Source organism: Vulpes vulpes, chromosome 10 (genome assembly GCF_048418805.1).
Source record: "Vulpes vulpes isolate BD-2025 chromosome 10, VulVul3, whole genome shotgun sequence".
Taxonomy (NCBI): Eukaryota; Metazoa; Chordata; class Mammalia; order Carnivora; family Canidae; genus Vulpes; species Vulpes vulpes.
The window spans coordinates 44,231,334-44,257,578 of NC_132789.1; the positions used below are offsets into that span (position 1 = coordinate 44,231,334).

General features: G+C 43.0%; 1 protein-coding gene across 1 annotated transcript in view; it reads right to left on the bottom strand.

Annotated features, from left to right (window-relative positions):
• Nucleotides 1–4,074: 4,074 nt before the first annotated feature.
• The window catches only part of LOC112914685 (protein argonaute-4), a 39,258-nt gene continuing 17,087 nt past the window's right edge, over nucleotides 4,075–26,245 (bottom strand). Inside the window, exons 8-18 of the mRNA XM_072723855.1 lie at nucleotides 26,006–26,153; nucleotides 25,385–25,504; nucleotides 25,133–25,261; nucleotides 24,754–24,887; nucleotides 23,461–23,645; nucleotides 22,015–22,174; nucleotides 17,924–18,239; nucleotides 17,659–17,793; nucleotides 10,553–10,654; nucleotides 10,089–10,288; nucleotides 4,075–7,946 (exon numbers count right to left, since the gene is read on the bottom strand). Of these exons, the coding sequence (XP_072579956.1) occupies nucleotides 7,838–7,946; nucleotides 10,089–10,288; nucleotides 10,553–10,654; nucleotides 17,659–17,793; nucleotides 17,924–18,239; nucleotides 22,015–22,174; nucleotides 23,461–23,645; nucleotides 24,754–24,887; nucleotides 25,133–25,261; nucleotides 25,385–25,504; nucleotides 26,006–26,153 (1,738 nt within the window). The 3' untranslated portion in view covers nucleotides 4,075–7,837. The remainder of the gene's footprint in view (nucleotides 7,947–10,088; nucleotides 10,289–10,552; nucleotides 10,655–17,658; nucleotides 17,794–17,923; nucleotides 18,240–22,014; nucleotides 22,175–23,460; nucleotides 23,646–24,753; nucleotides 24,888–25,132; nucleotides 25,262–25,384; nucleotides 25,505–26,005; nucleotides 26,154–26,245) is intronic.

The window sequence follows — 26,245 nt, forward strand, 5'->3', positions numbered from 1 at the left end:
GACCATACAGTAAGGCTTCCCCCCTTTCCCAGTTTTTTCCAACTTGTATATTAAATCTCATTCCCCCCAATTCCTTCCAGTTCTCCCTCCAACAAACAGCCCCCTCTGCCCTCAGATGGTGCACCCACCACAGTCACCCATGACCTCTGTGCTACAAATTCTGATGGGCACTTTTCAGATTTTGTCTTGCTATACGATATTGGATGGTTGAACCACTTCCTTCTTTGTAGCTTGTATCTAAATGGCTCCAAGACTTTACCTATATTATCTCATTTAATACTTAAAACCCCAAGAGGTAAGTTCTAGTACCACCCCTGCTTTGTGAATGAGAAAACTGAGGTTAGAAAAAGTTAAGTCACTTGTCCAGTGCCACACAGCAACTCCCTATCCTACGTATACTTAGTGAAATGTTTTCCTTTGGTTTCTAGGACAACTGGTTCTCTTCTGTTTCTTTGTGCATTTCTTATTCTCCCTCAGACATGCCTCTTCCTATGTCTACCCTGTAAATATTTGACTTTCTTGGGAATCCATATTTTTCCATTTCTTCTTGCCCTGAATAATCTCCCTGAACACATACGTGAATGGTCTTATGCACCACCAATATGCTGATGGCTCCCACACTCTTTCTCCAGTCCACATGCACCATCTTCAAATCCAATTTGCCCAAAATCAAACTTACCACCTTCCTCCTTTCCACAAAGCACAAATTTGCTTCTTCTTCTTCTTCTGCATTCATTCTCCGAGGGGTATCATTGTCATTCCAGCTACCCCAGCCAGAAACCTGGGAGCCCTAATGAATCTGCTTCCTTCCCCTCATTCTCCATATCCACCTTCAAGAAGTTCTGCTTCTATTTTCTGAGTATCTCTTGAGTCCATTCCTTCTCTCCAACTGCACTATCACTGCTCAAGTACAAGCCTCCTCATCTTTTGCTTGGGCTGTTACAATAAAACTCTAACCTCCCTTCAGCTTCAACCTACCCCACAACACTACTGCTGGCTTAGCTGACATGGGTCAGACTGTGCTACACGCCTGCACTTAGGGACCCTCTAGCCCTCTTGGCATGCCATCCAAGTTCTGTCCTGTCAGGAACTAATGTTTGAGTCCGTCATCCAGCCTCATCATCTCCTCTTCCTCCCTCACCCCTTATAATCTAAGAGTACTGAAATCACTTGTGATTCATCCAGATAAGTCATGGTCTCTTTTTTTTCTATGACTTTGCCCATGATGAGAATTCTCAGAATGTCTTTTTCCACCTTGTTCATTGATAACATTTCATATTTATTCTTTTTTTAAAAAAATATTTTATTTATTCATTCATGAGAGACACAGAGGCACAGGCAGAGGGAGAAGCAGGCTCCATGCAGGGAGCCCAATGCGGGACTTGATCCCAGATCCCAGGATCATGACCTGAGCAGAAGGCAGACACCCAAACCACTGAGCCACCCAGGCGTCCCTCCTATTTATTCTTTATAGGACAGCCCAGTCATCACTTCCTCTAAGAAACCTTCCTTCATCTCCTGTCTCTGTTAGGAAACTCTCCAAGTGATCCCATGGTTCTGTGTATATATTTCTCATGGCACTTAACTCTCAAAGCCACCTTGTCGCATATGTGGCCCCAAGTTTACAAAAGAAACTTTCCATGGTCAGAACTTGTGTCTTGGGATCCCTGGGTGGCGCAGCGGTTTGGCGCCTGCCTTTGGCCCAGGGCGCGATCCTGGAGACCCGGGATCGAATCCCACGTCAGGCTCCGGTGCATGGAGCCTGCTTCTCCCTCTGCTATGTCTCTGCCTCTCTCTCTGTGTGTGACTATCGTAAATAAATTTTAAAAAAATTAAAAAAAATAAATAATTTGTGTCTTTTATCTTTATAGTTCCTCCTGCATAATAGGAGTTCCAGAAATGTTTGTTAGACTCACTTATTTTCTCTTCTCCAATTTGTAATATAGTTGCTCCTTTCCTCATCTGCTTGTGTCCCTTTTCTCCTTAAATATTTGCCACGAGCCTCTGGAGAATAAAGGCAGTTTAGAAGAAACCAGAGCCAAGAGGTGGAGAGACAGGCATATGGCTTACAACAGTGTTGACCAGTCTGTGCCTTCCCTACTTGCTGGCCGCACACACACAGACACACACAGAGACACACAGACACACACACACACACACACACACACACACACACACAGAGACTCACAGGAGTGGACATGTATTTCTAGCTGGTGCACTTCCCCCAGTGACTGATTCAAGGATAGACATGACCATGACACACATGGTGGGGGACAAGGTGGGAAGGTCATTTGGACTCACCTGAAACACAAAATAATGTGATTCCCGTAAGAGATATTCCATCACCCAAAGGAAGAATAAGGGGAAGCATTTGGATAGACAAAAATTGTAGCTACCACAATCAACTATCTGGGAATAGTGTGTTTAGCATCCCCTCATCCTCTCCTCCTTCACCTTGCCAACTCCTGCTCACCTACCCCCAAACTCCCCACCACTGTAAAGTCTTTCCTGACTCCCCACGGCAGAAGTTGTTTCCCCTTCCATTATTTTGTGCTCAACCGCAGGAATAATAGTTAGACGGGCCTGGGCTCAGTTCTAGCTATGTCATCCAGAAACCGTGTTGTTTAACTTCTTTGAAGCAGACTCGTCTTTAAAAAGGGGACACCATTGTCAACCTCAAAGGACTGTGGCTGGGATTAAAGACATCAATATAAATTGACTGGTTATACTAGGCACTCAGATAATGTAAATCTCACTGCCTCTCCACTCCATGCCACATTAGAATGAACTCTTTGAAGGATCAAGATTTTACTTTTTAAAAAAATATTTTATTTATTTATTTATGAGAGACAGAGAGACAGAGACATAGGCAGAGGGAGAAGCAGGCTCTCCACAGGAGCCCGATATGGGACTCGATCCCAGGACCCCAGGATCACCCCCTGAGTCAAAGGCAGACACTCAACTGCTGAGCCGCTCAGGTGTCCCAATTCTTTTTTTTTTTTTTTTTTTTTTTTTTAGATTTTATTTAATTATTTGACAGAGAGAGAGAGAGAGAGAGCACACGCAGGTGGAGGGGCAGGCAGAGGGAGAAGGAGAAGCAGGCTCCCTATGTAGCAGGAGCAGGAGCAGGAGCCTGGATGTGGGGCATGATCCCAGGGCCCTGGGATCATGACCCAAGCTGAAGGCAGATGCCTAAGTGACTGGGCCACCCAGGCACCCCTAGATTTTACTCTTCTATGTTCCCAGCACCTAGGCAGAACTTGGCATGTATTGGGTTTGTGATAAATGTTTGACAATGGATAAATACAGAGGGAGAGAAGATCCCTGGGTGGCTCAGCAGTTTAGCGCCTGCCTTTGGCCCAGGGCGCGATCCTGGAGTCCCGGAATCAAGTCCCACGTCGGGCTCCCTGCATGAAGCCTGCTTCTCCCTCCTCCTGTGTCTCTGCCTCTCTCTCTCTCTCTCTCTCTCTCTCTGTCTATCATGAATAAATAAATAAATCTTTAAAAAAATACAGAGGGAGAAATATTGTGCTGATGGAAAAAACAACTACCTGTAGTAAAGGTAGTTGTAGGCAAAATGTGCTCCCCTGGTCAACCATGAATTACCTGAGGATAAGTGCCATATCATGCAAACCTCTGTATTATCCCTGCCATGACTCACCCTCACGTGGTGAGAATTTTTTAAAGACCTGACACTGGATAGCCCCAGGTTGGGTGAATTGAGGCATAGCCTCCTCTGGAGAAGTCAGTCTTGAAAGTATGTGGCCATACTCCCCTCTGGAGACTGCAGGTTTTTCCTCAAAACTTCACTTAAATAGATTTTCCCATTGAGAGCTATACCCAGAACCCTGATGAATCTTGTAAAAGTTTTCATATATGACATTTTGCTGAGAAGCTCTTCCAAAATCCCCAAATATCAATTCCTAAAGCTAGGGAGACCCAGGAGTTAAAAACACAAAGTTTTCTCTCTGTTCTTTCTCAAATTTCTTAAATTGAGGGTACTTTTTGAAAAGCGACCATGTGTGTTACCAGTACAGTATACTCCGTATGTATTAGACAATTGACAAGAAAAACAACTTTTGGCACAAGAATGCCAATTTATTCTCTTTTGGACACATGAACACAAAATATCCCTGCAGGCCAAAAAAAAAAAATTGCAAAATTTAAACAACCATCATCTTATCTCAACATGAGGATATCACCCCTCCCTTAATAGTTTAGAAAGTACCTCGTATTGCTAGAGACATACATCCAGTCCAAAGTTAATAAAATACATTTTAAAACATTACAGGTCTAACAATATAGAAACCAAAATTACACCATTAGTCAAATGAACAAATGCAAACATTTTCAGCCACTAGACATAGAAAGAGCATGAATGTCAATAGCAAGGGATAAGAAAATGGTTAATCGATAACAAGATCTTCCCTTTAATTTTATAAGGAAAAATCCTCGGAGTTGAAGCAGTATTCATACAATGCCCTCAGCCTCCACTTTCTTAAAATGAAAGCAGAGCTCCCAACACCTTGCTATTGAGCAAGAAAATCTTACAGCACATCCACAAAGGGTCACTGGGGCAGAGCGGAGAGAGTGGGCCTCCTTAGGCAGTGGGTTGCCTTTTCCCACAGCAAGAGTAGGTAGGGGAGCCAGGTGGTGAGCTCCGACACAGACTGGGCACCGGATCCTAAAGTACAGGCCATACAGAACACGTGTCTGCTTGTAAATCATCACCTTTGGAAGCAGCAAATAGAATTTACAGTAAGAATGAACATGTTCTGCGTGCCCAGGCTCTGGGTGCTTTAAGTCAGCTAGTTCACTTTAGAAACCCCGAGGGTTCAGCAGCTTCAACAACCACCACCACACCACGTAATCGGTTCAACGTTTGGATCGTCACCACTCTCTTAATGTCCCCACACCTTATTCCCTAACGGTTACTCTTTAGCATTGCTACGTTTCAATCTTTCACACCACGTGACAGGGCCTAACCAGGCTGCATTAAAAAAAAAAAAATTCAAACGAAAACCAACAGACAAACAGCCTAAACCTACTTCTAGAGAATGCACACCTCCCATTGATTGACACATGCATGACGATTCAGTCGGCCCCGAGGGGTTAGGGTATTGCAGCTGTCAAGCCAAATTGCAACTATGCATTTAGACTCGCTTGCAACAGTATTGCTGCAGCTCCGACTCTATAGTGATTACCTCTTAAAGATTCACCCCCTCAGCAGGTTTTTGTTTTGTTTTTTTTCCCCAATAATCCTAGTTCTTCCATATTTCTTTCCTTTCATCCAAAATGAGAGCATCTGCCCCCTTAAAAGTACTGTTTCCTATAAAAATAGGCCTCCCGGCTTTTCCTCCACCACCACACTGATTCGGCCCAGTGTACAGGACTGACTGAGGTTGTACGAGCTGTAGAGTTCAAGGTCAAGCATTCAGGCCATGGCCCGGCAAGCCAATCCGGGCTCCGTGGCCCTCCGTGTCACTCCCTGCTGCACGCAGGACAGGACAGGGTGAGAACTGACACTTCTGTGCATTAACAAGCAGGCCCGAGGCCCTCGAGTGCAGGTGGGGTGCCCGCTGGCCAAGGGCTCTGCACATCCTGAACCCCGGCAAGTCCTGCTCCTCCGAAAGAAGCTTCCACCTCCTGGGCCCAGGGGGACCAAGCTGAAGGGTATTTTCTGAGCTCTCCCTGAACAAATGTGAGCAAAAGCAGCAGCCAGCCCCTCACCAACAGGTCCTGATTCGTAGTATCCACGTGAGGTATTTGCAGAAAAGGAAAATCTTAAGCAATGAACACCTGCCGTCTCTTCACTCCTGCCTCAGATGTGCCTCGGTTACAGACCTTGCTTGGGGCCCGCTGCACGCGGCTGCAGTCGTCGGAATGAGCTACGGGACTCTGCGGACCTTCTAAAGCAAACACGGTGCGGGGGGGGGGGGGGGGGGGGGGGGGGGGGGGGGGGGCGCCGCTGACCTACGGCACGTGGAAATGTAAACTTCAACGTATTTACAAGCTTCTTTAAAAGACCGAAGAAAAACAGTGCTTTGTATTGCTGGGATTTTGAGAAGGCTAGTTCGAGCGATCTGGACCAGCTACAGATTTCAAGCAAACACCCTTCACCATCAGATCCAGTGTTTCCCCACCAGCAGTCTCCAGACAGGGGGGCAAAGTGGTTTTCCCACATTGTGTCTGTCTCTTCCCCCAGCACCTTCCTCAGCCACACGGAGGGCGGCTCTGGGGCTTTGATCCCCTTCTCCAGCTCTCACTTCTGAGGTTCCAGGATTAGAGAATCACAAGTCAGTACAATTGGGGCTGGGAAACACTGGCTGGAACTACCAAGACTCTATGTAACTGCTGTCCATTCACAAAGTGGTATCTACACTAAATACAAAATACATTTTTCCCTACATTTTCAACTGATGCTTGCTTTAGATCAGCTCCCTTTTTTTGGACAAGAAAGGAACCCGTCTCCTTGCGAGCGGAATCTAGAATCTATTCAGAAAAATCAACCTCTTCTAAGCAATTTTAGTTTAGGGAAAGGAAGGAAACCCCACCAAGTACATCTCAGGTTGAAAGAGAAGGAAAAAAAAAAAATTGCACTGCACATAATTGTGTGAGTAACCTTGATTCCCGGGAAAAAAAGTTTTAAATGCTGGTACATTTGTGCAGGTTGCAGCATCGCTCAATGTACTTTGAGGATTGGCAAAGCCTATCCGATAAGGAAGCATCCTGGTTCTAGCTTATTTTAAAACAAAGTGACAGGACACCAACTGTGACTATAAGACAGATAAAAATAATTCTTTAAAAAGTCATGGAAATATATGTCTTTTCTGACCAATTTCAGAAATTGCCAGATTATGATCTATAAGAAATAGCTGATAAAATCATACTGAAATCTCATCTAAAAAACTACATTGTTGGGGGAGGAAGAGAAGGGACCTTAAAAAATGTTTATTGCCAAAGTTAATTTTCTATGAGAAAAGTTTAAAAATCATTTAGATCTAACAAACCACACAGCAGCATAAAATGGGCACTTTTGAAAACTTTGAAAAATACTAAAAGTTTTTTTTTTTTTTCCAGAGAGGTGGGAAACATGAGTACTCTTACCATGGCAGTGTTATTTTGTCATCGTGACATGCATTACATCTCTTTGTGCTACACATTCACAAAAGTCAACCAAATAAGAGAACTGCCTGTCTGGATTTGCAGCCAAATATAGTGCAATTGCCTGGCAGCCTGTTCTTGCACCAGCACAAGTCTGTAGATATCAAGAAGATGAAGTAGGAAAACTAATAAAACTGTAAAACTTTCAAAAATTAATGCTCATTAAAGGCATTTACAGTGGTGAAGTCAGAAATCTCCATTAAAAAGTCTATGGACCCACAGAATTAGAAAGTTACGCTGAACTTAAGTAGATTGTTTGGTTTTTCTTTCCCACTTATGCAAACACCCCACTCAATGGATACAGAAAACAAGGAATAATCTTCTAAGACTAGAGGGATGCGGTGAACACCACAGCTAGCAAAATATTCCATAGAAACCTTTCTCGTAAAGTCCTTAAGGAAGTTCAGGCCGATCAGCCTTTGCAAGATGAGGTAAAAATTCAGTCCAGTGCATCAGAAAAGACAATCTAGAAGTATCTATTACTTTTTAAAAAATGGCTCAATTTTGTTGATGCATCAGACAGTGCTGCGAAGTATAGATTCAGTGCAACTATTCCAAGCTGCTGGTAGAGGACCACCTGAAGTCAACTTGGCTCTCTCAGAGGCGGTAGGCATTTGAAACATTTCGAGGCTGCGTGGGGTGCCAGATTGGTTGAGTTCTTTTTCCGAGACTCTCAGGCAAAATACATCGTGTGCTGGGTATCATGGTGGATCTGCACAGCCTTGGCCAAGGCCTGAGGATCCCGGCCATTGCTCTGTCCTGACACATGACTGCCTTCCGCGCTGTAAAGAGAAGAATGCAAAAAAAAAAAACAAAAACAAAAAAAGAAAACAAAAAACCCCAAGTGTAACAAACAAGAGACCACTTCAAATTTCACATATTTCACATAGCACAAACTACTGGATTCGAGATCTCAGGCTCTTTAAAAAATTTGTTGTGTCTCTCTAAACATGAGTTTGCTCAAATGAAAAATGCATATGACTTATTGGATGGGCTGTTGCAGTAAATAAATCAAATGATGTCTACAAACACCCAAATCCTTAACAGTGCTTACGTTAGGAGTTCTACTTTTATGTGTGGCTAATGCCTACTTGTCCTTTAGGCTACAGTCAAATGGCATTTTCCCCAAAGAAATCTTCCCTGCTTCCCAAGTTCAGGTCACAGCCACCTGAGACATACTTTCACAGAATCCTCCACTTATCTTGCGTGGTACTCAACGCGTGTGAAATTAAGCTATTAATTGGATGGTTATGTATTTCCCCCCAGGAAGTGTAAACTCCAAGAAAGCAGTGACTTTGTTGGTCTTACCCCTGAGCCCTTAGCACCCAGCACATAGTGTAGTCTCAGTAACCATTGGTTGAATGAATTTCCGTGCCTGGCATAGTGCTGGAACGTTCTACGTTGGCTGTGCAATGTTACTACGCTGTGAGTCTCCCCTCATCTACTCCTCACTAGTGACATGACCTCGGAGAGGGAACATCTCCTTTGAACTTTGGTCTTTTAAGATAATGGTAATAACTTCTGAACATATGTCCTCAGGCTACTATGATATAAAGGGTTTGGCAAACTGTAAGTCACCATCCCTCTTCTGACTTCAGTGGTTACTTTTGCTGCTTAATTATTTTACTACTTAAATTATTATTGCTCTTACCATCTAAGCTCACAAGCTTCGTCATCTTTTACTTCATCCTCTTCTCTCCCACTCATGCCCAGTTAATGGCTAAGGACTGTCTGCTTTATCTCCAAAGCAGCTTTTTACATTTAACAAAGAACAACTTTGCTCTAACATACTTTTTCCAGCTTTAGGCCCGCTCTTCCCCTTTCGTGTGCTCCAGCCAAAGAAAACTTGCTATTGTCTAAACATGTTGCTTGCTTTCTCTTTATGTCCATTGTACCCTCTGCCTGGAAAATCCTTTTCTCTTCTTTCTAGAGCCAAATCCCACCCATCCAGCTATGAAATCTTCTCTAACAACCTTTCTTCTAACGTCCCACTGCACCTTCACCTATACGGCCTTGGCCTAATTGTCGGTGCTGTTTGCCCATATCGTCTGCCATTCTGAAACAGAAAATCCCAGGAAATAGGTCTTTCTCATCTTTGTATTTTTAGAATTGAGCACAGTGCTGGGCACACAGTCAATGCCTAATAAATGTGTTGAATGGATGAAGGTATATTACAGAATGGAAGGTATAAAGCCACAGCTGGGCATTTTCCATAATAGTGTATTTTCAACCCTTACAGAAATAGACTTGCGATGGAATGTCTACTATTTAGCAGCTGAATTCAGACTTGGGGAAGAGCCCAGAAACCGCTACACTTCACAGATGGTCATTTGGAAAAGAAAATTAATGCAGAGAGCTTGTTCAGCTTTAATAGTGCTCGGTAACAGGTCAAAATGTCTGATGCTTCTGAGATCCCTATTTGGGGGTGACAATCATCTGGCACCCCTCCTCTCCCACACAGATGCCCCAGATTCACTCCAGTGCATTCCTCCAAAGTGTTCTGAAAGCCAAGTGAACTGTGCAGGACTTCCCCTTGCATGAAGTGGAATCCACAGGCCTGTGACTACGCAGACCAGAGTCAGAGCACTGTGGGGGCCACCTTTGGGGTGGCCTGTGCAGAACTGAATGCATTTGGCTCTTTGGGAAAACCACAGGCAACTCCAAATTAGACTTTTTTCCTTGGGCAGACTATATAGATAGGCACACCATGCAAGTATGAGCAGGCCTGAGCACTTCTAGAACCAGAAGTCACATTATAAGCTCTCAAAGGCACATTCAATTTTATTCACTTCTTGAAATTTAAACCCTAAAAGGAAGTTTAGCTCCTCCAAAAACTTCTCTACAGTAGCTCTTTTTTTTTTTTTTTTTTTAAACACGTTGCTAATTCAGGCAAAAAGAGATTTCATTGTGGCTGAGAAACTTACCTGTCATGATCTTTATCCACCAGATGATACCTTGCCCTGAATGCTACAAGCCGGGCATAATATGCAGGGGCTGGAATGGAGACCGAGCGTGTGCACCGCACATACGTGTGACATAGCTGGTAAGTTAGTAGCTGGAGCTCATCTGCAGTGAAGCAGTTGTCATCCCACAAGACCTGGTAATGTGAAGGACGGCTGGTTCCCTGGAGAGAGACTTTTATGATTAATATGTTTCTGACATGGGTTCGCTCTCTGAAAGGAGAGAAACGTTGAAATCTACTCCTTCAATTCAGAAATATTCCTGCCTAGCACACCTACAAGCAGACCGAAAGATAATAGTTCTAGAATACAAGCATTAAATTAACAAAGTGATGCAGAGTGTTGAATAACAAGTCTAGTCAAGCCAGTTGCTGAATTTGCAAACATCTCCTTATCAAGTCAAAGATCTGAACCAGCTTCTAAATTACCTGAATTCCTGCATGACTACAGAGGTAAAAGTCAAACTCTGAAGGATGTGTGATGGTACTGTCCACTGTAGTGCCTGCTGGTACGTTGCCACTTTTCCCCACCTACCAAAAAAAAAGGGGGGGAGGAGGCATAATTAGTCACCAAAATGTCAGACAGGGCTCAGGCCAGGTCATATTTTTCTTTTATTTATTAATTGGTAACAAGTTAGCAAACTGCTCTTAAGTGAAGTTTTGGAAATTAGTTTAATTCAACATGTTGAATTTTTCTGTAGTGTTTCTTAGCCCAATCACCTTATTCTTTTTCTTTTTTTTCTTAAAGATTTTATTTATTCATGAAAGACACAGAGAGAAGGGCAGAGACACAGGCAGAGGGAGAAGCAGGCTCCATGCAGGGAGCCCGATGCTGGACTTGATCCCAGGACCCCAGGATCACGCCCTGAGCCAAAGGCAGACGCTCAACAACTGAGCCACCCAGCTGCCCCTGATGTTAACCTTAACAAAGCATAATATCTTCAGGTCTTAATCTAATCAGCTATAAAACTAGGTGATGATCATTTACACTTTATTTTTTTAAAGATTTTATTTATTTATTTGACAGAGAGAGAGCATGAGAGAGAGGGAGAGAGAGAGAGAGAGAGACAGGGGGCGGGGCAGAGGAAGAAGCAGACTCCCCACTGAGCAGGTTGCCCAATGTGGGGTTTGATCCCAGGACCCTGAGATCATGACCTGAGCTGAAGGTGGACGCTTAACCCACTGAGCCACTCAGGCGCCCCTCATTTACACTTTTAAAATTCTAAATTGTAAGGTTCACTTGCAGCCAAAATGCTGCAATCAAACTTCTAGGAAAGCAGAGAAGGGAACTTCAGAAATGCATTTACAAGAAAAGGAACTACACCTGGCTATTTGGTTCACTTTCTCCTTCTTGTGCTATACAGCAGGGTTCCATATGAGGAAGTTTATTTTGTATAGAGACAGGAATTTGATGGGAGTTTATTTGGATCCATTCTAACTACCATTATGCTCGGCTGACTTGTAGCCAACGCTACAGGAACCTCTATGAGTACAGGAAAGTCTCATTCCATCAAATTCAAATGTGGACTAGGGGACCTAGCTGGACAAGAGGAAATGTAACGGAGTTATAATAGTTCTGACATTATTTCCCAAAGTGTGTTCTTCAGTAACATGAGTTCCGCAGGATAAGTTTAGATATTTTATGGTCAAAGAGATTTGAGAAATACCGAGTTGAACCTAAGTTAAAAAGGTTTTTCATTGAAAAAAAAAAAAGTTTTTCTACTGTATGACTTCTCAGAACCTTTATTCGATCATGTATAATCTTTAAGAGGGAGATGGAGTATATAGTATTTTCCAAACTTATTTGACCATAGAATCCTTTTTTTAAATATACTAATTAATTAATTAATTAATTTTTAAAGTAGGCTCTATGCTCAGTGTGGTGCCATCGTAGGGCTGGAACTCACAAGCTTGAAATAAAAACTGGAGCTGAGATCAAGAGTTGGACGCTTAACCAACTGAGCCACTAGGCAATTTTATTTTTATTTTTAAGTAATTGCTATGCCCAGTGTGGGGCTTGAGCTCATAACCCAGAGAATCAAGAGTTACCAACTGAGCCAGCCCCATGTCCCAACATGGAATCCTTTTTATTTTTATTTATTTACTTTTTAAAGATTTCATTTATTCATGAGAGACATAGGCAGAAGGAGAAGCAGGCCCATGCAGGGAGCCCAACGTGGGACTCGATCCCGGGTCTCCAGGATCATGCTCTAGGCTGAAGGCGGCACTAAACCACTGAGCCACCGGGGCTGCCCCATGGAATCCTTTTTATTTTATTTTATTTTTTTCTTAAGATTTATTTATTTATTTATGATAGACACACAGAGAGAGAGAGAGAGAGAGAGAGAGAGAGAGAGAGAGGCAGAGACACAGGCAGAGGGAGAATTAGGCTCCAGGCCGGGAGCCCGACGCGGGACTCAATCCCAGGACTCCAGGATCGCACCCTGGGCAGAAAGCAGGCGCTAAACCACTGAGCCACCCAGGGATCCCCTGGAATCCTTTTTAAAACAAATCTCTTAGAATCTATAGGTGAGAACGATGGAGGTGATGCCTTGAGGAAAAAGGGATCCAGGCACGTTCATTTCAACAATTACTGCTTGAACGCCCATGTGGAGGGCTCTGCGGCAGATGTTGGGGATGAGAGATAGAGGCATGGAGAGAACTAATGAACTTGCACTCCTGTCCTTCATGAACACCATCTACAATGAACTGCAATGCACTGTGATAAGGGCATTATGGAAGGCACTCGAACAAGCTGGCGGGAGGAAATAGTTGAGCCATCCTTTATAGGATAAGCAGAGTTGAAAGAGGGGGATGGGATGAAAACCAGAAATACTCCTCAAATCCCCTAAAGTCAGGAATAGATAAACTAGTTGTGGTTTATCCATATGATGAAATACTAAGGAACAAAAAGGAATAAACTGGAGATATGCACAATAAACTTGGACGAACCTCAAATGCATTATGCTAAGTAGAAGAAGCCAGACCAAAGGCTATGGTCTCCCACATATATGTCATTCTGGAAAAAACAAAACTGTAAGGACAGAGCACCTGTCAGTGGTTGCTAGGGGCTGTACAGGTGAGGGAAAGGGTTGACTGCAGAGGGCTCAGCAGAATGTGTGTGCATGATGGGATTGTCCATGTCTTCATAGATATGGTGGCTACACAACCACATCCATTTGTCACAACTTACAGAACAATACACTAAAAAGGTTGTATTTTACTGTTCTCTATATTACTCCTTAATAAGAACAGGAGGGGGGGGCAGAAAGAGTGGGATGGATGTGGTCATCCCAGGGATTCAAATCCACAATATACATGGGAAATGGAAAGTGTGTATGAGGGCATTGTAGAAGGCTGAAACTATATGTGATGTTTCGGGTACCTTAGGAAAACATTGAACACCAAAGGGAAGTATTTGGTAGGCAATGGGGGATATGTGTAGGTTTCTTAATAATGGAGTGGCAAGGTAAGGTGTGTAATTTTTTTTTAAGATTTTATTTATTTATTCATGAGAGACACACAGAGAGAGGCAGAGACACAGGCAGAGGGAGAAGCAGGCTCCATGCCGGGAGCCCAACGTGGGACTCGATCCCGGGACCCCAGGATCATGCCTTGGGCCAAAGGCGGCGCTAAACCCCTGAGCCACCCAGGCTGCCCAGATGTGTATTTTTTTTTAAGTAAGCTCTACACCCAAAGTGGGGCTTGAACTCACAACCCTGAGATCAAGGGTGACATGCTCTATTGACTGAGCCAGCCAGGCACCCTGAAATCTGTATTTTTTTTAATGTAGCCCTGACAGCAAGTGGAGGGCACATCTGTGAAGGGCACACCTGTGATGCCAATGGGGAGACCATCAGGGGTCTCCAGCAATACAGGAGGCTCTGCCCAGGACAGAGGGAACACGCAAGAGGAAGAACTGAGACAAGACATTTCAGGGCAGAGCTCAGAAGACTCTTCGACCACAGGAAAGGGGCAGAATTAAAGACAACCTTGAAGTTTCTAGCTTGGTTGACTTAATGGCCGATGATGCCAAGTCATAGAAAAAAAAAGGAAAACTGGGGGCGCCTGGGTGGCTCAGCAGGTGAGCGTCTGCCTTGGGCTCAGGTCGTGACCCTGGGGTCCCAGGATCAAGTCCTGCATCGGGCTCCCCACAGGGAGCCTGCTTCTCCCTCTGCCTGTGTCTCTGCCTCTCTCTGTCTCTCATGAATAAATAAATAAAATCTGAAAAAAAAAAAAAAAAAGGAAAACTGAGGGAAGAATAGACTTTGGATGAGGATGAAACAAAAAGGAGAAGGTTTAGACGTGTTTTGCTTGAAATGCCTGTGGTAGATTGTAGGACTAGTGCCAAATATTACTGTGCCCCTCCCTGGGGTTGGATTATACATCCCCACCCAATTAACTCAGGAGTGGCCATGTAACTCACTTTGGCTGATCAAGTGTGGCCTGAAATGTGTAACTCCTGGGCACAAGCTTTAAGAGCCAACATAGGGCTTGTGTGGATCCTTCTTTCCCTCTGCTATAATGACTGGTGAGTTTCCAGATAGACTCTTCTCTGTCAGCCTAGGTTCCAAAAGGAGGACAGCAGGGTCATAGCTGCAGCAGAGCCACAGAGAACATGAGCAAGAAATGTATCTTTGTGAGCCCCTACGACTTTGGAGGGCCTAGCCTATCTCGCTGATACAATGTCTACGGAGCATCTGAGTAAATACGTCTGGTAGACAATCAGGGGTGCAGCTCAGGAACTGCACAGAAATGTTTGCAGTTGGGAACACAAATTTAGGACTCTATAAGCAGATCAGTGAATGCAGAAAAGTAGGCGAAACTAGAGAGTTTGAGAAATTCAGAAGAGGAAGAGAAAAGTACGAAATGCCTGGAAATATCAGCATTTAATGGACAGAGGAGGAGGAAGAGTCAAAGAGAGTCTGATTATAAAGGAGGGTAGTGAATTGGGCAAATCATATTATTGCTCAGGCGAAGAGGTCAGTGTAAGGACCTGACAAGGTATCACTAGATTTGAAATGAGGTCACTGCTCGAGCAACTTCAGCAGAATCTTTGGAACTGAAGTCAGGCTACAGAGAATTGATGCCAATGGAAAGTCAAGTCATTTTTCTTCTAAAAATTTGGTCATGAAAGAAAAGAAAGAGAAGGTGGCAGGCAGACTGAGGGAGAAACAGGGTAAAGGGAAGCTTACTGGAGGGAGCAGATCTAGGAGGAGTTGAGGGACTTTAGAGGGTAAGGAGAAGGAACTGGAGCTTTGAAAACCAATGGTAATTACTGAAGTGTTCCTTTAGGAGCAAGAGCATAGGGGGAAAGATTAGGCTCTGAGATGTGAGAGGAAGGAGAGGAGAAAACACATTTTACTACACTGGAAAGCGGAGGAGATAGGGGTACCTGGGTGGCTCAGTTGGTTACGCATCTGACTCTTAATTTCGGCTCAGGTCATGATCTCAGGGTCCTGAGATCAAGTCCGGCATCAAGCCCCACGTTCAGCGGGAAGTCAGCTTCCCTCTCTCTCCCCCTCTGCCCTTCCTGCAGCTCGCACTCTCTCTCACACTAAAATAGCTAAATAAATCTTTTTAAAAAAAATGTAGAAGAGAGGAAGCTGATACAACTCATGGCTTCTAGGGCAGCCTGGGTGGCTCAGTGGTTTAGCTCCTGCCTTCAGCCCAGGGCGTGATCCTGGGGCCCCAGGATCAAGTCCCACATCGGGCTCCCTGCATGGAGCCTGCTTCCCCCTCTGCATCTCTGTCTCTGTCTCTTATGAATAAATAAATAAAATCTTTAAAAAAAAACACCTCATGGCTTCTAGATGTTGTTTTCTGGGGAAATAGAAGGTTGTTCTATTGCTGGCAAGATAAAGTGTTGCTTTATCAGGCTGAGGAATTCAGGAGTGAAGGTTTGGTATACATGCTATGGGGAACTGGACAAATGGAGAAACTGCAGCGTCAAAGGCTGCCTGAGATCTGTCATCATGAGTCTGCAATATCAATTCATCATTCAATGACTTTCTTCCACAGTAGTGTCCATTGGCCTAAGAGTTGAAGCAAAGGAAATGGGTAAGTGGACTGATCCCGAGTTGGAGATTGGCAAGAGGCATGAGTAGAGAACTGGAGATGTTGGTAAGTGTCAAGGGAGTGGGGGAGACCAAGGACTGGGATTATCAGCCTCTGGAAGGTTAGGAGTGACAGAGAATGGTAAAGGACAAAATGATGAGGTAGCCTGGGCTTTAGGAAGATAATCCAGTTCCAAGAGCTACACGGACAGCAATTTGATGGAGGGATGGAGAGGTGGCAGGGTGTTCTGTGACCAGAGCTCGGGCAAGAGTTTGGAGAATTTGTATTAGTGGAGGTCTCAGAAGTACTACTGAGTCGGGATTTGGGCAATTCAGAAGACAACACTTGGAACCTGAGCTGACTGGTGGAACTGGAGCCCAAGGAGAAAACCTTAGTGTTCCGAAGTTTCAAAGAGAAAACAGCTCAGCCTTGGATTGGAGACAAAAACTAAGGGCGGACTAGAAAATAATGGGAGGGACCCACAAGATGACAAGATTAAACAACAGAAAGTACTAGTCTCTTGAGGGTGGATCAGGGAGGGCTTGGAAAAGATGAAATAATGTCATAGAAAATATCATAGAAGCAAAGTCATCCAATATTATGTATTTATAATTTAGCAAGGTTACACATAAATCACAGACTATAAATCAATTATACAAAATGCCTCTTAGTCAAATGCTGGGAGTTGAACTCCAAATTAATATTCATTTATTACTTTAATCCTTCTAACAACCCTGTGAGATAGGTATTCTTCTGACTACATTTTACAGATGAGAACATTACAGCTTAGAGAAGTTAACTTGCCTAATGGTTAGTAAGTGTGACATTAAAAGCATTCAGTGTACCCCAAGAATCCCCTGCACTGATCTATGTAACGGTATAAACCATTTGGAAGAGAAATTCTTCTATATATTCTAGAACCATGCCGTAGGCACTGGTAGCAAAAAAGCAGCAAATGATAAATAAAGTTCAAATAGATAAACCACCCATTTGGAGTCTGCCTGTATCACCATAGTATAATCTTGGCATGTTTGTGGGGCCCCCTCCCCCTTAAAACTCTAGAAGCCAGGGATCCCTGGGTGGCGCAGCGGTTTGGCGCCTGCCTTTGGCCCAGGGCGCGATCCTGGAGACCCGGGATCGAATCCCACGTCAGGCTCCCGGTGCATGGAGCCTGCTTCTGTCTCTGCCTCTCTCTCTCTCTCTCTCTCTCTCTCTCTCCCTGTGACTAACATAAATAAATAAAAATTAAAAAAAAAAAAAAAAAAACTCTAGAAGCCAGCACTCTGTCCCGCAAGAGATATACTAACTCTCAAAACCTGTACTATTCAGAAGTGATTATCTATGCTCAACTGGAGTGAGTATATTTATTAAATTATTATTATTATTACACTTCTGGTTTTAGGGAACAAATTGTAGGTAAGCTCATTTGAAAACATATTCGCTTGCACCAGACAGTGAGGGTCCTACGGGTTTCTTACCCTTTCTGTTTTATCTGCACAGAAGAGTCGTGTGTGGTGTCTCTTCTGCACCACGATGTAGGTTATTCCTGGCCGGTAGTCTTCCTCCAAGCTAATACATGCCTTCCGGATGGCTATGAGCTCTGGCCAGGCTACCTAGGAGTCAGAAACAGAATGACATTTAATTGCGAACTCACCTGGCATCTCCCAGATCTGGTTTACCTGGAGTGGCAGCTCCATCAGACACCCAGAAACCCCCCAAGGCAACTGCGGGTAATCCGAGTACCTGCTTCATTTGTCCCTCCGATACCCCTCCTCGGTAGTAGATGATCCGAGTGGGTTTGAAGCGTGTGGATTTGTAGAACTGGATCAGCAGCTCTCGAACCATGTTAGTAAGGTCCTGAATTACCTCCTGGCTATAGAGGAGCTCCTGGGAGATCTCCTGGCGGGAGGTCTGCACCCGGACAGTAGCACAGTACCGGCTAGGGTGGCCGTCCATACTGCCAACAACAGCAGCAATGGAAGGCTTCTTTCCGTCCCCGGCTGGGGGGTGTGTGACATCCGCTCCCAGGAAGATGACAGGCTGCTGGAACACCGAGGGCCTGCTCAGATGGAAGGAGACATTGACACTGACACATGTAGGTGAAAATCTGTATTTTCAAGCTCATCAGATATAATTTTACACCACAGAATAAGGTCTTGTTCACACTGGGTGAGAACTCTGAGGCCCACTGAGTGTTTGTGCCCCTCATGCAATGAATCGGAATTCACTTAAGAAGTCCACATGGGTGGGGCGCCGGATGGCTCAGTTGGTGGAGTGTCCAACTCTTGGTTTTGGCTCAAGGGACTGGGATCAAGGCCTGTGTTGGGCTTTGTGCTCAGCATGGAGTCTGCTGGAGAGTCTCTCTTTCCCTCTCCTACTGCTCCTTCCCCTGCTGCCTCTCTCTCTCTTTCAAATAAATGATTAAAAAAAACACACACACACAAGTCAACATGGTTCTTCTATAATAGGAAGGGAAGAATTTATTTTACTTTTATTTTCTTTTTTTTTTTTTTAATTTTTTTTAAATTTATTTATGATAGTCACAGAGAGAGAGAGAGAGAGAGAGGCAGAGACACAGGCAGAGGGAGAAGCAGGCTCCATGCACCGGGAGCCCGATGTGGGATTCGATCCCGGGTCTCCAGGATCGCGCCCTGGGCCAAAGGCAGGCGCCAAACCGCTGCGCCACCCAGGGATCCCTACTTTTATTTTCTTAAAGATTTTATTTATTTATTCATGAGAGACACACACAGAGAGAGGCAGAGACACAGGCAGAAGGAGAAGCAGGCTCCATGCAGGGAGCCCGATGTGGGACTCGATCCCGAGACCACAGGATCATACCCTGCACCAAAGTCAGACGTTCAACCACTGAGCCACCTCAGAAAGGGAAGAATTTAAAAAGAGGACCTGAGCCAAATTTAACAAAATCTCTATGTGTAAAGGGAAGACTTTCCTAGAACAAACTCTCTTGGGATCCTAGGATTGCTACAATGGATACAGTATTGCAGAATTTACATGGAATGGGGTCAAAACCCCCAATGCTCTTCAAGATGTGAGGCCTAGAGAAGAGAATTGAGTCTGTCCACTTTCCTATTTTACTTTTACATGTAGTATTCATCCCTTATACCACATATTTTACTCAATTATTATTTTTTTTAAAGATTTCACTTATTTATTCAGAGAGACACGGAGAGAGAGAGGCAGAGACACAGACAGAGGGAGAAGCAGGCTCCCTGTAGGGAGCCCGATGTCGGACTCGATCCCAGGTCCCCAGGATCACACCCTGGGCTGCAGGCAGTGCTAAACCACTGCACCACCAGAGCTGCCCCTACTCAATTATTTTTTAAAGATTTTATTTATTTATTTATTTATTTATTTTTTATTGGAGTTCAATTTGCCAACATATAACAAAACACCCAGTGCTCATCCCGCCAAGTGCCCCCCGCCCCGTGCCCATCACCCAGTCACCCCAACCCCCCCGCCCACCTCCCTTTCCACTACCCCTTGTTAAAGATTTTATTTTTAGTAATCTCTACACCCAATGTGGGGCCCAAACTCACAAGCCCAAGATCAAGAGTCATATACTCCACTGACTGAGCCAGCTAGACATTCCATTTAATTTAATTCGTATTTATTTTCTACACACGCACACACTCACACACACACACACAAGAATATAAGTTCCACAAGGGCAGGAATTTTGTTTTGTCTTATTCACTGCAGTATCCCAAGTGCCTGGAACACTGACTAGCTCACAGTGGACACTCAGTAAATATTTGTTGAGGGGCACCTGTGTGGCTCGGTCAGTTAAGTGTCTGCCTTCACCTCAGGTCATGATCCCAGGGTCCCGGGATCAAGCTCCGCACTGGACTCCCTGCTCAGGGGGGAGTTTGCTTCTCCCTCTGCCTCTCTCCCTGCTTGTGCTTGCTCTCTCTCTCTCTCTCAATAAAAATCTTTTATATAAATAAATAAACAACATTTATTGAAAGAATGAATACATTAATTTGGCACTGATTTGTCTAGGAATCAAGGAGAAAAATATCATGTATGCTTCTCTGGTAAATTCTTAACAGTAGGATTTAGAACTGAGTACTGACTCTGAAAGCATAATACAGGAGACATCCTAAATCTGAAAACCCCATATGATGGGTACTCAAAAATAGACACCTCCATGAGGGCAGAGGCTGTGTTATATTTCTCTGTATGTATCATGAGGCAACATGGGCCTGGCACACAGCAGTACAGCAGCAACCATAAATCTATAACATACATACACATAAATGGAATAACAGCTTACATATACTATGTACCAGTCACTGTGCTAAGCACTTTCCTTGTAGTAACTCATTTAGTCATCACAACAATCCCATGAGGGTGGTACAATTATTATTTCAATTTTTCAGATAGAAAAAAATGAGACAGAAGAGATTAAGAAGCTTGCCCAAGCTTACAATAACTAGGAAGCAGTAAAATAAATAAATAAAAATTTTAAAATTTTAAAAATTAAAAATAAATTAAAAAATAAAAATAAAAAAATAAAAAATAAAAATACCCCCAAAACTAGGAAGCAGTAAAGCTGGAATCCAAACCTAGGAAGTCAGACACCGAGGTATGTACTCTAAACTACTATGCTATGTTTCAAATGTTTGGAGTCAAATGAAATGATTTCAGAATTTAGGTCAACTTCCCCTATGGTCTGTATACCTCATCTAGCAATCTTGTAGGAAGGATTTTGTCACCTATAAATTTTATTCAAAATAAATAATTTAATTCAAAAGTAAGTACTGGAATATGACTGTACAAGAGCAAGGCACTCAGTTTCATAATCTTGTCCAGAATAGCAATGATGAACACCACAGCCCTAAGCTAAATTTCTCAAATCACTTTCGCATAGAGAATTTCACATGAATACACTGTAGAAAAAAAAGAAAAAAGAAAAAAAAAAGAAAACACTTTAGAATTAACAAGTCAGATATTATCTCAATAGATAAGGGAAATACAAATGAATGAAAAGACAACACAAACTAAGAAATGGCCAAGAACTGAACAAGCCTGTCAAAAAAGAGGATATCTGAATAGCCAATAAACATGTGAAATTGTATTCAATATGATGCATTATCAGGGGAATGCAAATTAAAACTACAAGGAGATACTACTGCCCCCAAACAAAATGGCTAAAGTTAAAAGGACTGATACTACCAAGTGTTGGTAAGAATATGAAGCAACTAGAACTCTCCGTGGGAACGTAAACTGGTGCAATCACTCTGGAAAACTTTCTGACTGTATGTATGTACTCTCTCTAATTTAGCAATTCTACTCTTGGATATATACTCAGGAGAAAGAATACTTAAGTCCACCAAAAAACATAGAAAAGCTGTATAATAAATGTACGAAAATATCCATCAATGGTACAATAGTTTAAAATTTGGTGGTATATTCATATAATGAAATAATACACAATGATGAAAAAGAATACACTATACTTAAATACAGTAACACGAATGAATTCCAGACACATAATGATGGGCGAAAGAAGATGGACACAAAATATTACATGTTGTTTGGTTCCATTTATATGAAGTTCAAAAATAGGCAAAACGAATCTATGGTGATAGTGGTTACCTTTGGGGGTTACCTATTGGGAGGGGCCACAGGGAAGCCTGACACGGTGCTGGAAACATTCTAGATCTTCACCTAAGTAGTGGCTACATGAATGCTTACATACACATAAGAAAAAAGTAATTGAGATCCACGTTTGAGATTTGTGTGCTGTACTATAGGTTACATTACATTTGATCTTAAAACAAAGTAGAGAAAAACAGAGTTCAGAATCTTACCTTTGATGAGGTACGAGCACGTTGTTAATTCCTCCGAGCTTTGCATTTATCTTCAGGCAAAGGTTGGAAAGAGTTTGGGGCGAGGTCTTCACCACATTTTTTACTTGGACACATTGTGTGGCCATACCCAGGAGGGTATCTCCAACACGTTTCACCTCCGCTACAAGGATAAATTTATTCATTAATTTAAAAATGTTGAAATATTCTCCTAATTACTAAGAGTAGAGGGAAAAAGTCTATCATCTAAAAAATGTGGGGAAAAAAATCCCCACATAAACATTTACAGAGGGGATCCCTGGGTGGCGCAGCGGTTTGGCACCTGCCTTTGGCCCAGGGCGGGATCCTGGAGACCTGGGATCGAATCCCACGTCAGGCTCCCGGTGCATGGAGCCTGCTTCTCCCTCTGCCTATGTCTCTGCCTTGTCTCTGCCTCTCTCTCTCTCTCTGTGTGTGTATGACTATCATAAATAAATAATTAAAAAAAATAAACATTTACAGAATGCCTATACCTACTGTACACTGTGCTAGGTGTGGTTGTGTCACCTGCTAAGCCCCCAGGGCAATTTCCCCTTTTCTTCCCTCCTGCAGGCACTGAAGGTAGCCGACTTCCTTTGCTCTTGGATGCTACCTGCCACCACTAACTCAATCCCTTGAGGTTACTTTTTCCACAGGACTGGTCTGGCAAAGGAATCCATCTCCCTGGCCTTCTCTCTCAGTGTAACACATCAGCTCTTTGACTTCTAAGTATTTCTCTCCCACCCACCTCCTCTTTTTCCTCTAAATGCAAGAGGTAAACAGACAGTAACAAGAGAAATTACTACAGAGGGCAGCGAAGACATCTTATAAAGATCAAATAGCTGGTCTGTAGTTCCTGAATCCTTTATTTAGGTGATAGCCAGAAGACCTTTCTATCACTCTTGTTCTACTACATACAAACTAAATAGCTTCATTTCTGGAAGGGGTAGGCTCGCCCACTCTTCCCCGCCCTGATATTCCTAAGTACTTTTCACCAAACATTCTGAGTCTTCCTGCCTTTGAGGGCTATGGTAGCATCACACCGCTTGCCCCATGCTCATTCCCACTGCATTTCTCGGCCCCCATTAGTGATTCCTGCACAAAGGTTGGGAAGGAGCCAGGTGGCTGGTTGTGGTCAAGAAGCTGCAAATGTTAAGAGCCTTCCAGAGCTCTCTTTTCTCTCTGCCATGGGGCCAGCAACATTCCAAATAGTGATGGCTCTACCAACCTGGGTCTCAGAGTGAAAATGACACGATGGCATCAAACAGAGGCCACAGTCCACCTCAAAGGACACACAGTAGAAGAAAAAAAAAAATCTTTGATGCTTTGAGCCACTGAGAGTTTGGAGTTGTTTGTGACTACAGTATGACCTAGCTTATCCTTTTCTACTCCTTGAAATCATCCCTCATACAACATTAAAGGTGTCCATACCATACACTGGTGTCTTCCCAGGCAAGATAACCACGATTAGCTGTAGGCCCACATAGGTCATTTTCAGATGTTTGAACATGGGCTCCACGCTGTCTGCACCTTGTGCATACTTGCAGAAACACGGCTGACCCTGGATGGGCATCCCTGCATCCTTAGAGATTTTACGGAGCTGGTCAGTAAAACTCCTGTTAAAATAGAACCAATGGCACAGTGCTTTCATTTCAGAGTATGTGCCTAGCATATATTTTCCACTAAGATACTTCTTTCAGTTCTGTACATTCTTAGCCAAAATTAAAAATAAACAAACAAAAAATCTTTAACTGGCTGCCAAAGATGGGCTGGCAATTACATCACTGTAATTATAATGCACCAGAATCTATATTAGCAAGTGATCATATCATCATTTTGAAACTTTAAATAATTATGCCTCAACTGGGCCCCAGGAACTAGGATAGCATTTCTGTTCAAAGATTTTTTTCTTTTTTTTTAAACATTCAAGTCAGTATTCTGAACTAAAGAAAAGCAAAGTCAAAATCTCAGGTAATGTGTACTTTGGTAAGCCAGGCACAAGAATGGCTGGGTAAGCTTGTGTTCTGAGAATATGGAAACACAAAATTGGTATATTTAGGATTACATTCAAACTTGCAACAGATTTAATTCACTAAGAATATTAAAAGAAATCATCACTTTAAAAAAAACAAAATTCATTGTGAAGTTTCACGTTTTGGGTTTGAAAAGTTACTTTAATCTATGCATAAAGCTTTCAGAATAATTTCTTTCATGCATTTGCCAAAATTTTGTAAGATTCCTTTCTTTCATCCAGTTCCCTTCTCCTGCCTTGATTTTTTTCCACCCTTCTCACTAACTTCCTTTCTATAGATAGCTGCATCTTTAAGACACGAACCAATGATCTCAGTCAGTGACCCTGCAGTAAAACAAGCTCACTAGCAAATTATAATGATTAAAAAAAATGGACTAGTTTTTATCTTAGCTGAAGAGATACAATTAATACCAAAGGAAGCTTCACTAAGAACTCAAGAGTTTGTCAACTGTCACTGCTTCCGCCTTGTTAATCACAAATTTCTGCTCTAAATATAAGGACATTGAGTCAGATTTTGAATGTCATTCCCAAGTTTGCAATTTACTGTAATACAAGGTCTTTTTCCCTATAGCCAGATGGCATCACTATAGGAGTCAGGGATTTAGTGCCAGTGCACACAGCACATTCACATAAAGATGGTATTTTCATATCTGGAAGGGATATTACTAAGCTGAAAACATGAAGATACTCACTTTAGTAAATCTTCCCTACATTGTTTCTGAGGCGCAAAACAAGCAACTGCCCAAACTTTAATTTCAATGCCAGCATAAAACTGCTTTCCTCGCATGTCCCAGACACCCTGGTTGGGTGTGGCTACCGTTTTATTCTTTAAAAAAAAAAAAAAGAAAAAGAAAAAAAGAAAAGAAACAAAAGAAAAGAGAAAAGACATTACAATCTAAGGCCATTTTACTGTTGAGGAGGGATTAAACAAAACTCTATTTGGTATTAGCCAAAAGACAAAAAGCAATAATGAGCCAAACTATGGGGAGATTTGATGTGGTGTAAAGGAGAAACCCTGGATGATTGTCTTTTCGACTGTAAGGAGCATACTGAACAGAGTAAGACGCTTACCCGGCCTCCGTACTGCAGCATTGGTGCTGGGAGTACCCTGCCTGTCAGCTCTGTCATTTCATTGTGGACAACAATACCAAATTCTTTAAGGTATGGATCCGGTCCACCCACCATGCTGTTACTCTTCACCTAAAGAACAGGAAAGCCTGCGTATATAAAAACCAAAGAGTAACTGTGTCCCACCAGGAGTTTTCCACTGTCTCGTTTTCTCATCTGAAAGTGAGCTGATCGTGAAGACCAGGCCTTACTGACCAGTCTGCTGATTTCTTCCTGTCTGTCAGGAGCAGATCTGGCTGTAGCTTTGATCATCGTGGAAGTCTGATTGTCTGTGAGTTTCTTGATGCATCGCTGTCCTGCCACGATATTACAGACCTGCAGAGAAGCAAAGGGAAATTTATTTGTGCGATGAGTTTCAATACTGTAAGCCTTGGCTGAACTGTACCTTCCATTCCCCCAAAACACGAAAATGCTATTACCTAATGGAGCTATCTGCCTAAAATATCTTATTTATTTTTTTTTGAAGATTTATTTATTCATTAGAGAGAGAGAGGGGGAGAGTGTGCATACACACGCAAACATGCAAGTGGGAGGTAGCAGCAGAGGGAGAGGGAGAGGGAGAGAAGCAGACTCCCTGCTGAGCCAAGAGCCCAGGGCAGGCTCGATCCCACAAACCCAAGATCATGACCTCATCTGAAACCAGGTCAGATACTCAATGGACTGAGCCACCGAGGTGCTCCTGCCCAAAATATTTTAGAAATTCATACTAAATTCCTACCACTAGTTAGAACAGGATTTTTAAAATTTTTTTTGGATTTTTTTAAACTTATTCAAGAGATTGGCAGATTTCCCAAAACAAAGTTTAGTTTAGCTTACCTCAAGTGGCAAATATGTATGTTTTTGTTCTTGTCCCACTTGGAGACAGGGAAGATGTGGGTATTTCAGCTGCAGACTATACTTCTGCTTAAAATATTGAGCTACTGTACATTCCATAGCTTGACCATTTTCCAGCTGTAAGGGAAAACTATGGGAGAGAATATCTTTTTAGAAATGTCTTCAGAAAAAAAAAAATGTCTTCAGGTTCTTCTTTTTTTTTTTTTTAAGGTTCCTTTTTTC